Source organism: Entelurus aequoreus, linkage group LG26 (assembly GCF_033978785.1).
Source record: "Entelurus aequoreus isolate RoL-2023_Sb linkage group LG26, RoL_Eaeq_v1.1, whole genome shotgun sequence".
NCBI classification, from domain to species: domain Eukaryota; kingdom Metazoa; phylum Chordata; class Actinopteri; order Syngnathiformes; family Syngnathidae; genus Entelurus; species Entelurus aequoreus.
Genome location: NC_084756.1, coordinates 38,396,400 through 38,413,929, shown reverse-complemented (window position 1 = coordinate 38,413,929; position 17,530 = coordinate 38,396,400). Strand labels below are relative to the sequence as shown.

The 17,530-nt window shown below is 35.7% G+C and overlaps 2 protein-coding genes across 3 annotated transcripts in view; both read right to left on the bottom strand.

Moving 5' to 3' along the window:
- zpr1 (ZPR1 zinc finger) overlaps positions 1–1,434 on the bottom strand; it is a 55,970-nt gene extending 54,536 nt beyond the window's left edge. The window contains exons 1-2 of one of the 2 annotated variants that reach the window (XM_062037958.1): positions 1,363–1,434; positions 70–258 (exon numbers count right to left, since the gene is read on the bottom strand). The gene's annotated coding sequence lies outside the window, so the exon portion shown is untranslated. Of the gene's footprint in view, positions 1–69; positions 285–1,362 lie in introns of both variants that reach the window. The other variant, XM_062037957.1, reaches the window with a different exon arrangement.
- Positions 1,435–1,529: 95 nt separating this feature from the next.
- The window catches only part of agtrap (angiotensin II receptor-associated protein), a 29,591-nt gene continuing 13,590 nt past the window's right edge, over positions 1,530–17,530 (bottom strand). Inside the window, exon 5 of the mRNA XM_062037960.1 lies at positions 1,530–1,940. Within this exon, the coding sequence (XP_061893944.1) occupies positions 1,819–1,940 (122 nt within the window). The 3' untranslated portion in view covers positions 1,530–1,818. The remainder of the gene's footprint in view (positions 1,941–17,530) is intronic.

Sequence of the window (17,530 nt, the reverse complement as noted above, 5' to 3'; positions counted from 1 at the left end):
TACACAAGACTCTTAAAGGGCCACCATCCCACCCTAAACCCAGTCTCAGCACTAATGAAAAAGACAAACCTGCTCCTGAACGCCTCACGGCCAACTTGATGGATCTGCGTTTGTTGCACCCAGCGTCCTTGACTCTGCGGAGGACGTGTCAGACCCAGAGAGGCGGTACTCTTGTTAATCAACAAGCCCCGCCTCCTTGTCCTCCATCTACCCTCCATGCTACGGTTGTGCCTCTCCTCTAAACCAGTGGTTCTCCAACTGTGGTACTGGTACTAGGGCTCCATCTGGTGATAGGGCAAATATTTCATTCATTATTAAAGTACAGTGTTTTCCCCCCTATATTCTAACACAGTGTTACTGTTCAAACTGTGTGTAACGTCAAAGTGGCCAGAAATATACTTAATATAAAATACAATCCTCTGCCTTGTTTTTTTTAATTAATACTTAGGTCTACTACCCTACTGTATTTAATATTGTTATTATGGTGGTACTTAATGAATACTTAGGTCTACTACACTACTGTATTTAATATTGTTATTATGGTGGTACTTAATGAATACTTAGGTCTACTACCCTACTGTATTTAATGTTGTCATTATGGTGGTACTTAATGAATACTTAGGTCTACTACCCTACTGTATTTAATGTTGTCATTATGGTGGTACTTAATGAATACTTAGGTCTACTACCCTACTTTATTTTAATGTTGGTCATGATGGTGGTACTTAATGAATACTTAGGTCTACTACACTACTGTATTTTAATGTTGTCATTATGGTGGTACTTAATGAATACTTAGGTCTACTACACTACTGTATTTAATGTCATTATGGTGGTACTTAATGAATACTTAGGTCTACTACCCTACTTTATTTTAATGTTGGTCATGATGGTGGTACTTAATGACTACTTAGGTCTACTACACTACTGTATTTTAATGTTGTCATTATGGTGGTACTTAATGAATACTTAGGTCTACTACACTACTGTATTTAATGTCATTATGGTGGTACTTAATGAATACTTAGGTCTACTACCCTACTTTATTTTAATGTTGGTCATGATGGTGGTACTTAATGAATACTTAGGTCTACTACACTACTGTATTTTAATGTTGTCATTATGGTGGTACTTAATGAATACTTAGGTCTACTACACTACAGTATTTAATGTTGTCATTATGGTGGTACTTGATGTGTTTTCTGAAGTGCTACTTGGTGAACTAAACTAAACAAAATTGTTGCTAATCCACATTTTTGTTCTCGTTTTTTTCCAAATAAGAATCATTAATCAAAATATCCAGAACTAACAACATATATTATTCATGTTACGTACAATTTAACTTCATTTAAATGTACTTACTTTTCCGGCTGATTCCCGCTCTGCGCCTCACATCCTGTTTCACCTTTTGTGTCACCTCAATACCCATCCCCACTTCCTGTTTCTCGATCGCTACATTGCCAACTAGCGGCCTGGCGTGTTCACTACACCTTGCAGCTCCCTCGGAATAAACCACATCAAAACAAACATGGTGCTAAAAAAAAGGATGCTTTATTGCCGCGGAGTGGTTATTATGATCGTGTTTATCCGGGTGTACCTAATAAACTGTCACCTGAGAGCAGACGGAACGTGTTTGAAACAAGGGAAGTTCAAAAGAGAGAGAATCCTGAAGTGCCACGTTTGAAAGGGGAATACAAAAACACAAAATAATACATCGAAAGTGTGCCAGAAAAGCGAATCTGCTAAAAAAAAAAAAAATCTCTGAGATGTGACGTCCTGCTGTGTCAAAGGTCCGAGGTGAAGGTTAGTGCGTCAGTGTTAGTAAGCACGGGCTGCCTTGCTGTCCTGCGCCTGGTTGAAGGGCTTGTCTTGTTCGCTGGGCTGGTCCTGCTGGTCGATGGACTGGTAGGACTCTCTGTTTCGGCTCAAGGAGGGGAAACCTGCGGGGGACACACACAAGGGGGACATCTTCAACATGTAACACACACAAGGGGGACGTCTTCAACATGTAACACACACAAGGGGGACATCTTCAACATGTAACACACAAAGGGGACGTCTTCAACATGTAACACACACAAGGGGATGTCTTCAACATGTAACACACAAAGGGGACGTCTTCAACATGTAACACACACAAGGGGGACGTCTTCAACATGTAACACACAAAGGGGACGTCTTCAACATGTAACACACACAAGGGGATGTCTTCAACATGTAACACATGAGGGGGACGTCTTCAACATGTAACACACACAAAGGGGACGTCTTCAACATGTAACACACACAAAGGGGACGTCTTCAACATGTAACACACACAAGGGGACGTCTTCAACATGTAACACACACAAAGGGGACATCTTCAACATGTAACACACAAAGGGGGACGTCTTCAACATGAAACACACACAAAGGGGACGTCTTCAACATGTAACACACACAAGGGGGACGTCTTCAACATGTAACACACTCAAAGGGGACGTCTTCAACATGTAACACACACAAGGGGGACGTCTTCAACATGTAACACACACAAGGAGGCGTCTTCAACATGTAACACACACACAAGGGGACGTCTTCAACATGTAACACACACAAAGGGGGACGTCTTCAACATGTAACACACACAAAGGGGACGTCTTCAACATGTAACACACAAAGGGGACGTCTTCAACATGTAACTTACACAAAGGGGACGTCTTCAACATGTAACACACACAAAGGGGACATCTTCAACATGTAACACACGAGGGGGACGTCTTCAACATGTAACACACACAAGGGGGACGTCTTCAACATGTAACACACGACGGGGGGCGTCTTCAACATGTAACACACAAGGGGGATGTCTTCAACATGTAACACACACAAAGGGGATGTCTTCAACATGTAACACACAAAGGGGGACGTCTTCAACATGTAACACACACAAGGGGGACGTCTTCAACATGTAACACACCCAAAGGGGATGTCTTCAACATGTAACACACACAAGGGGGACGTCTTCAACATGTAACACACACAAGGGGACGTTTTCAACATGTAACACACACAAGGGGACGTTTTCAACATGTAACACACAAAGGGGATGTCTTCAACATGTAACACACACAAAGGGGATGTCTTCAACATGTAACACACACAAAGGGGATGTCTTCAACATGTAACACACACAAGGGGGACGTCTTCAACATGTAACACACACAAGGGGGACATTTTCAACATGTAACACACGAGGAGGACGTCTTAAACATGTAACACACCTACCCCCCCCCCCCCACTCCCCATGACTCATTAGCAATGTAAATACCACCTTTTTGTTTATTCCCAAAACGATATTTAAAACACAATTCATCCATCTTAAAAAAAACATGTTTTTAATCCGTGAAATATGAGTAAATACCTTACAACATCCGGCCCGCCAAAGCTTTTTATCCGGCCCCGCCCAACTTTGCCCAAATAAGGAATGAAGAAACCAATAAAATCATGTATGCAGTACTCCCGCCACCCCGCAAGGGGCAACAGCGATGCATACAGTGACGCAGCAATGTGGTGAGTAGAAGAAGACTACTCATTGAAGCCTGGAGAAAAAAAATCAAAATAAATTGCAAAAATGGGACTTTTAACAACAACTGGACAACAAAGTAAGAATGTAAGATATTTCGTTTGTTTTGTATTGAAATGTCTGACTTTGTGACGACTACACTAATAGTGATATATCACATCCAATCTAAATAAGTTTGATGAAACCATTAAAACTAGGGTTGATCGTATATGCAGTACTCCCGCCACCCCGCAGGGGGCGACAGCAAAACATATGTGTCACAGTGACGCAGCAATGTGGTGAGTAGAAGAAGACTACTCATTCAAGCCTGGAAAAAAAAAAATCTAAATAAATTGCAAAAATGGGACTTTTAACAACAACTGGACAACAAAGTAAGAATGTAAGATATTTAGTTTGTTTTGTATTGACATTTCTGACTTTGTGATGTCTTTTGTATTCTTGATCATGTTGTTTTTTGTCCGAGAGTAATGATAAAACCTATTTTCATACATATAGTACTAAATTTGACCAGTAGAGGGCAACAACGCTAATAGTGATACATCACATTAAAGCCAAATAATTCAAATCCAAATAAGTTTGATGAAACCATTAAAATGAGGATTGATCGTGTATGCCGTACTCCTGACACCCCGCAGGGGGCGACAGCGAGGCATATGTGTCACAGTGACGCGAGTAGAAGAAGACTAGTCATTCGACCCTAAAATGGCACCATCGACCCTAAAAAAAATATCAAAATAAATCCCGAAAATCTGACTTTTAACAGCGAGCGGATGACAAAGTATGAATGTATTGAAATTGTTGACTTTGTGATGTCATTTATATTCGTGCTGTTGCTCGTTTAGTACATGCAGCGCTAAATTTGACCAGTAGAGGGCGATAACTACACCTTAGGTTTAATTGTGTTGAGCCACATACGTTGTGTGCAGTGTTTGCTGTGGCTGTTGTTTGATTTTGCTATGCATAAACATCTGTGCTTTATTGTGTGAATGTATTAACACTAAACCTTCGAGTTTATTTACCTAAAATACACAATGGACGTTATACTTCTGTAGCGTTTATGCATACTTGCCAACCTTGAGACCTTGAGGGGGGGGTTTGGGGGCGGGGGCGTGGTTGGGGGCGTGGTTATTTACAGCTAGAATTCACCAACTCGAGTATTTCATATATATATTTCATATATATATATATATATATATATATATATATATATATATATATATATATATATATATATATGTATGTGTGGGAAAAAATCACGGTATCGAATATTATTATTATTTTTTTATCTTTTTGATAATCTAATTAAGACATTATATATATATATATATATATATATATATATATATATATATATATATATATATATATATATATATATAATTAAGACATTATATATATATATATATATATATATGTCTTAATTAGATTATCAAAAAAATAAAAAATAATAATAATATTCGATACCGTGATTTTTTCCCACACATACATACATATATATATATATATATACATATATATATATATACATATATATATATATATATATATATATATATACATATATATATATATATATATATATATATATATACATACATATATATATATATATATATATATATATATATATATATATATATATATATATATATATACATATATATATATATATATGTATGAAATACTTGACTTTCATTGAATTCTAGCTATATATAAATAAATATATATATATTATATATATATATATATATATAAATATATATATATAATATATATAATATATATATATATATATATATATTATATATATATATATATATATATATATATATATATAATATATATATATATATATATATATATATATATATATATATATATATATATATATATATATATATATAATATATATATATATATATATATATATATATATATATAATATATATATATATATATATATATGGCGGGGGCGTGGTTGGGGGCGTGGTTATTTACAGCTAGAATTCACCAACTCGAGTATTTCATATATATATATATATATATATATATTATATATATATATATATATATATATATAATATATATATATATATTATATATATATATATATATATATATATATATATATATATATATATATATATATATATATATATATATATATATATATATATATATATATATATTTATTTTATTTACATAGAAGAAAAACAAAAAAACTTGAATTTCAGTGTTCCGGTGGCTATCCATTAGATGGCAGTATTGTCCTGTTTAACTTCTCCGTTCATGATGAGTATATCATTTCGGCCACCGTGTTCAACGGAGAAGTCTGACAAAAAAAATGTTGTGGGAAAGCGGACGTGAGAACAGGCTGTCCCCACTCAGTCTCAGGTCCGCATTGAGCTGGAGGGGGCGTGGCCTCCAGCTCCGGCTGAATACCGGGAGTTTGTCGGGAGAGGCGCTGAATACCGGGATTCTCCCGCTAAAAACGGGAGGGTTGGCAAGTATGCGTTTATGTTCATATTTTCAGTCTCGCAAACCTAAATGAAGAAAGAAGTGTAAAGAAACAATACTGAGGAAGGAAAGTCATTAAAAAGAAGGAACATCAATCCTCAATAAAACTTCTGGAGCTTCTGTTTCTTCGTGCTGTTAACTATCTGTCCAGCTGCACACGCTTGAAGTGAGTAGCGAGGGGCAGAATAATGAATTTACTGAATTTAAAGACCGTGTGTTTACTTTGCAATCAAGTAAACTACGTCTCAAAGAATTATAACCCGCGGAGGCACTTTCTGACGAAACGTCCACATTTTAACGTCCGGCCCCTGAGACCTTTGGCCCCTTAAACTGCGGCCCTCTTCATTGTGTAGTCGAATAGTCCCGCCTTACAACGAGTTATGTGGCAATTCCAACTTTGCTATGAAGAGTGGCGCTTTCCATCATTTCCAGCAGACGATTAACCCCCCTCTTCCTCTCACGCGAGATCCACCCAGGAATGGGGCCCTATGAATCCCCTCCCTACGGTGAGTTAACAAGTGCTGCTCTAACATACATAACTGACTGGGAAGAATACTTCTAAAGCCAGAATACATTTGTAAAAATGCTGACAAAAAACAGATGAATTAATAACACCCTCAAGGGTGTGTGCAGCGCCTTGAGAAAATAAAGAAACTCTCTAAAAACAGTCCCTCCAGGATTTTGCGATGAATAAAGAATATATTAATATTGATAAGCATATGCAACTAAAACGAGCACACCCTTCTACCGTTTTTACGACCTTTTGCATATACTTTAGAGTAGTCTGTGTACAGCTGCTATACACAGAGTCATTTCTATAGTAAAGTCCTTTATTATTATTTGTATTGTTTACTCGTCTGCAGCATTTTTTATTTTTAACTGTGAAAGTTTTTTTTCCTCACGTGAATATCATTTTTAATTCTTCCCTGGCAGTAATAAACATGTACTTAGTTTTGATGACAAAATTAAATTTGCACATTATTATTATTTTGTTGTTGTTGGTTGGATGCTTTTCTTAGTCTCTTTTGTTTATATCTGTCATTAATTACTTTTTTTTTCCAGCAAATTATATTCACAGAGGAAAAATCACAACAATTTATTGCAACTTTTCCTCAATTTTGTTGCAACAAACACTTAAAAAAATAAAAAATCTAAATACAAATAAAAAAATTAAAATTTAACAACATTTCCCTACGCTTTGACCCGTGCGGCTCATAAAACAGTGTGGCCATTTTATGAATTTTTCTTCACTGACCTTGCAAATCCATCCATTTTTCCACCGCTTGTCCCTCTCGGGGTCGCAGGTCGTTTCATAAAACACACGAAAAACGCTGAAAAGGTGTGTTGTTGTTTGTGCTACGGCGCCATCTTCAGGACGAGTTCCTTCACTGTGAGGTGTTGCTGGGGGCATGTCTACAGTATTTCCCTCCGTTTAGTCCTTTCAACCGGAAACACAAGTGCCGTACCATCTTCTAGCCGTCCATAGCGTTTCTACTCGTACGCATTCTTCATTCATCACTCCAAGCTACGTTTGTACGTTTTTTTACGATATACCCAAAACAATTCACACTTACTAAACCGCAGTGTTTTCATGCGTGCTATCGTAATGTAACGAAGCTAGCATCGTTAGCATTAGCTAATATGCGAACACGTTTGTTTTAGTTTACAAATTCCTCTGTAAATTCACCAAAACGTCACCGCGCAGTTATTGAGTCCGTTTAGCTGATTGGAGAGCTAGTTAGCGGGTCCATGACCATGACTTCTGTTTTGTTTGATCCGCCGTTTTACTGCCCTGTTACAGACACCACGTGGAAACAATTAAGGTATGTAAATATTTGTAAAATATTTCCGTGTAAATAAGTAATTTCACAACGTATATATCTGCGACTTACAGTCCGGTGCGGCTAATATATGGAACATATTTTTTCTTCTAAAATTTAGTGGGTGTGGCTTATATACTATAGTCTGGAAAATATAGTAGTTACCCTATTTAGGTTTATATACAGTGAACGTTTGAAATACATCAAGACACTTTTGGCATTAATTCTCAACAACAACTCTGTGTTTTAAAAATTTATTTTTTTTTATAAATTTTGATTTCTATTTACTGTTTTAATTGGTTTTTCCCTTTAAAATCGTTTTTAATCATATTTATTTTTAAATTGTTTTTATATTGGTTCTATATTTATTTATTTTTTTGTTTTTATTCAGTCATTGGTGGAGCTAAGGATAATATTTGATTATTGTTTTTAATATTGTTTTTAATATTGTTTTTAATATTTTTGTTGTTTAAATGTGCAATATAAATAAAGTGGATTGGATTGAACAAAGAGCTAGTGCAGCAGGGAAGTGCACGGGAAGCATCAACTAACATTTAGGATATTTTTTTTTAATAAATTTTGATTTGTATTTACTGTTTTAATTGGTTTTTCCCTTTAAAATCGTTTTTAATCATATTTATTTTTATATTGTTTTTATATTGGTTCTATATTTATTTATTTATTGTTTTTATTCAGTCATTGGTGGAGCTAAGGATAATATTTGATTATTGTTTTTAATATTGTTTTTAATATTGTTTTTAATATTTTTGTTGTTTAAATGTGCAATATAAATAAAGTGGATTGGATTAAACAAAGAGCTAGTGCGGCAGGGAAGTGCACGGGAAGCATCAACTAACATTTAGGATTTATTTTTTTTTTATACATTTTGATTTCTATTTACTGTTTTAATTGGTTTTTCCCTTTAAAATCGTTTTTAATCATATTTATTTTTATATTGGTTCTACATTTATTTATTTTTTGTTTTTATTCAGTCATTGGTGGAGCTAAGGATAATATTTGATTATTGTTTTTAATATTGTTTTTAATATTGTTTTTAATATTTTTGTTGTTTAAATGTGCAATATAAATAAAGTGGATTGGATTGAACAAAGAGCTAGTGCGGCATGGAAGTGCACGGGAAGCGTCAACTAACATTTAGGATTTATTTTTTTTTATAAATTTTGATTTCTATTTACTGTTTTAATTGTTTTTTCCCTTTAAAATCGTTTTTAATCATATTTATTTTTATATTGTTTTTATATTGGTTCTATATTTATTTATTTTTTGTTTTTATTATTCAGTCATTGGTGGAGCTAAGGATAATATTTGATTATTGTTTTTAATATTGTTTTTAATATTTTTGTTGTTTAAATGTGCAATATAAATAAAGTGGATTGGATTGAACAAAGAGCTAGTGCAGCAGGGAAGTGCACGGGAAGCATCAACTAACATTTAGGATTTTTTTTTAAAATACATTTTGATTTCTATTTACTGTTTTAATTGGTTTTTCCCTTTAAAATCGTTTTTAATCATATTTATTTTTATATTGTTTTTATATTGGTTCTATATTTATTTATTTATTGTTTTTATTCAGTCATTGGTGGAGCTAAGGATAATATTTGATTATTGTTTTTAATATTGTTTTTAATATTGTTTTTAATATTTTTGTCGTTTAAATGTGCAATATAAATAAAGTGGATTGGATTGAACAAAGAGCTAGTGCGGCAGGGAAGTGCACGGGAAGCATCAACTAACATTTAGGATTTTTTTTTTTTTATAAATTTTGATTTCTATTTACTGTTTTAATTGGTTTTTCCCTTTAAAATCGTTTTTAATCATATTTATTTTTATATTGTTTTTATATTGGTTCTATATTTATTTATTTTTTGTTTTTATTATTCAGTCATTGGTGGAGCTAAGGATAATATTTGATTATTGTTTTTAATATTGTTTTTAATATTTTTGTTGTTTAAATGTGCTTTATAAATAAAGTGGATTGGATTGAACAAAGAGCTAGTGCAGCAGGGAAGTGCACGGGAAGCATCAACTAACATTTAGGATTTTTTTTTAAAATAAATTTTGATTTCTATTTACTGTTTTAATTGGTTTTTCCCTTTAAAATCGTTTTTAATCATATTTATTTTTATATTGTTTTTATATTGGTTCTATATTTATTTATTTATTGTTTTTATTCAGTCATTGGTGGAGCTAAGGATAATATTTGATTATTGTTTTTAATATTGTTTTTAATATTGTTTTTAATATTTTTGTCGTTTAAATGTGCAATATAAATAAAGTGGATTGGATTGAACAAAGAGCTAGTGCGGCAGGGAAGTGCACGGGAAGCATCAACTAACATTTAGGATTTTATTTTTTTTATAAATTTTGATTTCTATTTACTGTTTTAATTGGTTTTTCCCTTTAAAATAGTTTTTAATCATATTTATTTTTATATTGTTTTTATATTGGTTCTATATTCATTCATTCATATATTCAGTCATTGGTGGAGCTAAGGATAATATTTGATTATTGTTTTTAATATTGTTTTGAATATTTTTGTTGTTTAAATGTGCTTTATAAATAAAGTGGATTGGATTGAACAAAGAGCTAGTGCAGCAGGGAAGTGCACGGGAAGCATCAACTAACATTTAGGATCCAAAAATTAGATTTTTTTCTTCTTCTTTCGAGATAAAGATTATTTAAAGTGTTTACTTACTATGGTATATTATTTATTTATTATTTACTTATTTATTCACTGTTCTGTTACAGTGAACAAGGAAATGGGATAAAATTGCTACGGTATGACAAGGGGTCGGATTGAATAAGCTCAGCTTCTTTCTACTCCTTTTCGGACGTGCATCACATCGTGTCGCGTGCACGTTGGAAATAAAAAAAACAGTAACCCAACATTGATCCAGCCTCGACTCAGGAGACCAATGTACACAGTTTGACCTGAGGTGAAAGGTCACAACATCACTCTTATTAAATACAGCATGTTTGTTTTTATTGTGGTGTTGGAATATTAGTGCTGACACACAAACACATGAATAATACACACATATATAATAAACACGCACACAAGCAGGGTGTGGGAGAGACACACAAGTACACAAAGACAAGAACGACAAAACAAGGATTTCCCAGGAAATGTAAAGTGTCCTCCTTGTCTCTTCCCTTTTTATGATGTCACTTCCTGAGAGCGAGAGGGGGAAAAGGGGAGGGGCTCAATAGCGGCGGCCGATAAAGGCACTGTCAGCACTGTCCGTAGTGCAGCGACTGTCCACTGAGGTCTCTAAGTCTGACAGGTCAAAGGTCAGAGGAGAGAAGACAGGATGAGGACAGGACAACAACATGCAGGAGACAACACAACACTCACTTGCACTATATTTATTTCTACCACTTTTTGACAATTTATTACATTAATTTTTAATCAAAACCGATTAGAATATTAAGACAGCTTTCATTTTATAATTAAACTACTGAAATAATACATTGAGATGTGTCTATAATGTAATAAATAAATAATAAATAATAATATACCATAGTAAGTAAACAAATATTAAATATATAAATAATCTTTATTAATCCTATAATTTTAAGGTTATTTAAAAAAAAAAAAAAGTCTAATTTTCTATTTTTATTGTTTTGATTTCATAAATTTTCCCGGATGAAATATTACACGTAAACAATATTATTGTGGGCATTGTTATTATTAAGCACTCATATAATTATGATGTAATACTAAAATTAATAATAATATTGATTAGAATAATAATAAGGAGAAGAATAATGCAGGCATTCTATGGCCTAACCCTGTGGAACGCTCTCCCTGACCACCTGAGGGCACCACAGACTGTGGATGCTTTCAAAAAAGGCTTGAAAACCCTTCTTTAAAAATTTTTTTTTTTAAAAAGCCTTTTTTTTTTTTTTTTTTTTTAGATATGTGTGCTAGTTCTAGCTATTAGGCTGTTCTAGTTTTTTTTTTTTTTTTTAAATAAAATGTCTAATTTTCGATTTTTATTGTTTTCATTTCATAAATTTTCCTGGATGAAATATTGCGCATAAACAATATTATTGTGGGCATTATTTGTGGGACCAAATTAAGCACTGATGCAATCATGATGTAATGCTAAAATAATAATAATAATGATTAGAATAATAATAATAAGAAGAATAATGCAAGCATTCTATGGCCTAACCCTGTGGAACGCTCTCCCTGACCACCTGAGGGCACCACAGACTGTGGATGCTTTTAAAAAAGGCTTAAAAACCCTTCTTTTTAAAAAAAAGTCTTTTTTTTTTTTTTTAGATATATGTGTGCCAGTTCTAGCTATTAGGCTGTTCTAGTTTTTAAAAAAAAAAAAAAAAAAAAGTCTAATTTTCGATTTTTATTGTTTTCATTTCATAAATTTTCCTGGATGAAATATTGCGCATAAACAATATTATTGTCTGCATTATTTGTGGGACCAAATTAAGCACTGATGCAATCATGATGTAATGCTAAAATAATAATAATAATGATTAGAGTAATAATAATAAGAAGAATAATGCAAGCATTCTAGTCCCAGTCTGTAGAACGCTCTCCCTGACCACCTGAGGGCACAACAGACTGTGGATGCTTTTAAAAAAGGCTTAAAAACCCTTCTTTTTTTTAAAAAGTCTTTTTTTTTTTAGATATATGTGTGCTAGTTCTAGCTATTAGGCTGTTCTAGTTTTTTTTTTTTTTTTCATAAAATGTCAAATTTTCTATTTTTATTGTTTTAATTTCATAAGTTTTCCTGGATGAAATATTACGCATAAACAATATTATTGTGGGAATTATTTGTGGGACCAAATTAAGCACTGATGTAATCATGATGTAATGCTAAAATGAATAATAATAATGATTAGAATAATAATAATAAGAAGAATAATGCAAGCATTCTAGTCCCAGTCTGTAGAACGCTCTCCCTGACCACCTGAGGGCACCACAGACTGTGGATGCTTTTAAAAAAGGCTTAAAAACCCTTCTTTTTTAAAAAAGTCTTTTTTTTTTTTTTTTAGATATATGTGTGCTAGTTCTAGCTATTAGGCTGTTCTATTTTTTATTTTTTTTAAATAAAATGTCTAATTTTCGATTTTTATTGTTTTCATTTCATAAATTTTCCTGGATGAAATATTGCGCATAAACAATATTATTGTCGGCATTATTTGTGGGACCCATATAAGCACTGATGTAATCATGATGTAATGCTAAAATGAATAATAATAATGATTAGAAGAATAATAATAAGAAGAATAATGCAAGCATTCTAGTCCCAGTCTGTAGAACGCTCTCCCTGACCACCTGAGGGCACCACAGACTGTGGATGCTTTTAAAAAAGGCTTAAAAACCCTTCTTTTTTAAAAAAGTCTTTTTTTTTTTTTTTTAGATATATGTGTGCTAGTTCTAGCTATTAGGCTGTTCTAGTTTTTTTTTTTTTTTAAATAAAATGTCCAATTTTTGATTTTTATTGTTTTCATTTCATAAATTTTCCTGGATGAAATATTGTGCATAAACAATATTATTGTGGGCATTATTTGTGGGACCAAATTAAGCACTGATGTAATCATGATGTAATGCTAAAATGAATAATAATAATGATTAGAATAATAATAATAATAATAAGAATAATGCAAGCATTCTAGTCCCAGTCTGTAGAACGCTCTCCCTGACCACCTGAGGGCACCACAGACTGTGGATGCTTTTAAAAAAGGCTTAAAAACCCTTCTTTTTTTAAAAAAGTATTTTTTTTTTAGATATATGTGTGCTAGTTCTAGCTATTAGGCTGTTGTAGTTTTTATTTTTTTTCTTCATAAAATGTCAAATTTTCTATTTTTATTGTTTAAATTTCATAAGTTTTCCTGGATGAAATATTACGCATAAACAATATTATTGTGGGCATTGTTTGTGGGACCAAATTAAGCACTAATGTAATCATAATGTAATACTAAAATTAATAATAATAATGATTAGAATAACAATAATAATAAGAATAATGCAAGCATTCTATGACAGTCTGTGGAACGCTCTCCCTGACCACCTGAGGGCACCACAGACTGTGGATGCTTTTAAAAAAAGGCTTAAAAACCCTTCTTTTTTAAAAAAGCCTTTTTTTTTTTTTTTTTTTTTAGATATATGTGTGCTAGTTCTAGCTATTAGGCTGTTGTAGTTTTTATTTTTTTTTACTATTTATTTTACTCGTTGGGGGCAGCTAGTTGTGGTTCTAGCGTTGTTGTTTTGTTTTTATTCTTTTTTTAAATGCACCGTAGCACTTTGAGGTTGTTTGCTCAATGTAAAGTGCTTTTACGAATAAAATCTATTATTCTTTTCCAAACGCACAAAACATTGATTTTTACCGTGAAGAGCAGGAAGTTAGCAATAAAAATGAAATTGGCTTTCAATCTCGGTTGGAAAAAAAAAGCACTTTAATAAATATTGAACATCTTGAATTGCAGAGTTTTCCCCATCTGGAGAAAACTGTGTCAAGTGTTTTTTTTGTTGGGTTTTTTTGCCATCAAATTGTCCACATTTGCTGTTAGTGTTGGTGGCTTCATGTTGATCTTTCAGTCTGAAGGACAAATATTCCCTCATCATCTTTTTTCATTCTCATTTTTGTTGCTTTGCGGCGCTTCTCACCTGCGACTAGCTACTAGCCATTAGCGACTGGCTACTAGCCACTTGCAAATAGCCACTAACGACTAGTGACTAGCCACTAGTAATTAGCCACCAGCATCTACTTACTAGCAGCTAGCCATTGGCGACTATAGCGACAAGCTACTAGCCACTAGTGAATAAACACTAGCGTCTAGTCACTACTGACTAGCCTATAACCAATAGCAACTAGCCACTATAGCGACTAGCAACTATAGCTACTAACCACTAGCAATTCACCACTAGCAACTAGCCACTATAGCGACTGGTCACTATAGTGACTAGCCACGAGCGAATAGCCACAAGCGACAAGCCTCAAGCGACTAGGTACTAGCCACTAACTACAAGTGACTAGCCACTAGCGACTAGCTACTAGCCATGACCCAGTATCGAATAGCCACTAGCAAATAGCTACTAGCCATGAGCGAATAGCCACTAGCGATTAGCCACTAGCAAATAGCCACTAGCGACTAGCTACTAGCGAATAGCCACAAGCAACAAGCCTCAAGCGACTAGCCACTATCGACTAGGTACTAGCCACTAGCTACGAGTGACTAGCTGCTAGCGAATAGCCATTAGCAACTAAACACTAGTGACTAGTGACTAGCCACTAACCACTAAAGTGACTAGCTATTATAGACTTAGACTTAGACAAACTTTAATGATCCACAAGGGAAATTGTTCAACACAGTAGCTCAGTTACAATGATGGAAAGTGTAAGGATGGAAAGGACAATGCAGGTATAAGTAGACTAATATAGCGATAAAAAATCTAACATATATACGAATATATACATAATAGCAAATAGCCACTCAGGATTGGCCACTGGCAACTAGTTACTAGCTATTAGCTACGAGTGACTAGCCACTAGCGACTAGACACTAGTGACTAGCCACTAACCACTACAGTGACTAGCCAGTATAGCAAATAGCCACTCGGGATTGGCCATTGCTGACTAGTTACTAGCCACAACCGACTAGCCATTAAGGAATAGCCACTATAGTGACAAGCCGCCAGCGATTAGCCGCCAGCGATTAGCCACTAGCGACTAGCCAAGAAAGACTAGCCACTAGCAAATAGCCACTAGTAAATAGTGACTGGTCACAAGCGACAAGCCTATAACCACGAGTGACTAGCCACTATAGCGACTAGCCATTAGCAACAAGCCACTAACCACTAGTGACAACCAACGAGTTACTCGCCACAAGAGACTAGCGACTAAAGAATAGCCACTATCGAATAGCGACTAGCCCCTATAGCGACTAGCCACAAGCCACTAGTGACAAACAACCAGCTACCAGCCACGAGCAACTAGCCATTACAGAATGACCACTAGCGAATAGCAACTAACCAATATAGCTACTAGCCACTAAACACTTGTGACTAGCCACTTTACAGACTACCCACTAACACTTAGCAACTAGCCTCTATTGACTCATCATTAGCAACTAGCCAAAAACCACTAGCCATTAACGACTAGGCATTAGCCACCAGCCACTAACCACACATGTATAGCCGCTACAGTCACAAGCAACTAGCCACTAGTGACTAGCCACTAACAACTAGCCACCAGCCACTAACCACCAGCCACTAGCCACCAGTCACCATCCACTAACCACCAGCCACTAGCCTCCAGCCACTGGCCACTAGCCACCATCCACTAACCACCAGCCACTAGCCACCAGTCACCATGCCACTAACCACCAGCCACTAACCACCAGCCACCAGCCACTAACCACCAGCCACCAAGCGCGGCCACCGCTGCTGCTCACTGCTCTCCTCACTTCCCAGGGGGTGATCAAGGGTCATGGGTCAAATGCAGAGAATGACAATCATTGGTACTTTAACTTAACTTAACCAGCCACTAGCCACCAGCCACTAACCACCAGCCACTAGCCACTTACCACCAGCCACTAACTACCAGCCACTAACTACTAACCACTATCCACTAACCACCAGCCACTAGCCACTAACCACCAGCCACTAGCCACTAACCACCAGCCATCAGCCACTAACCATCAGCCACCATCCACCATCCACCATCCACCAGCCACCAGCCACTAGCCACTAACCACCAGCCACTAGCTACCAGCCACTAACCACTAACCACCAGCCACTAACCACCAGCCACCACCCACCAGCCACTAACCACCAGCCACCAGCCACTAACCACCAGCCACCATCCACCAGCCACTAACCACCAGCCACTAGCCACTGACCACCAGCCACTATCTACAAGCCACCATCCACTAACCACCAGCCACCATCCACCAGCCACTAACCACCAGCCACTAGCCACTGACCACCAGCCACTATCTACAAGCCACCATCCACCATCCACCAGCCACTAACCACCAGCCACTAGCCACTGACCACCAGCCACTATCTACAAGCCACCAGCCACTAACCACCAGCCACCATCCACCAGCCACTAACCACCAGCCACTGGCCACTAACCACCAGCCACTAACCACTAACCACCATCCACCAGTCACCAGCCACTAGCCACTAACCACTAACCACTAACCACCAGCCACCAGTCACCAGCCACTAACCACCATCCACCATCCACCAGTCACTAGCCACTAACCACTAACCACCAGCCACTAACCACCAGCCACTAACCACCAGCCACTGGCCACTAACCACCAGCCACTAACCACTAACCACCAGCCACTAACCACCATCCACCAGTCACCAGCCACTAGCCACTAACCACTAACCACTAACCACCAGCCACCAGTCACCAGCCACTAACCACCATCCACCAGCCACCAGTCACTAGCCACTAACCACCAGCCACTAACCACCAGCCACTAACCACTAACCACCAGCCACTTAATTTTGCTGTAAAATAAACACACTCAGGTGCTGAGAGCGCTGCACAGAGTGAACCCTCTTGCACCCTGTGTGAAAGTGAGAAACATCAAAGTAGGTGCAGCGGCCTGATAAAAA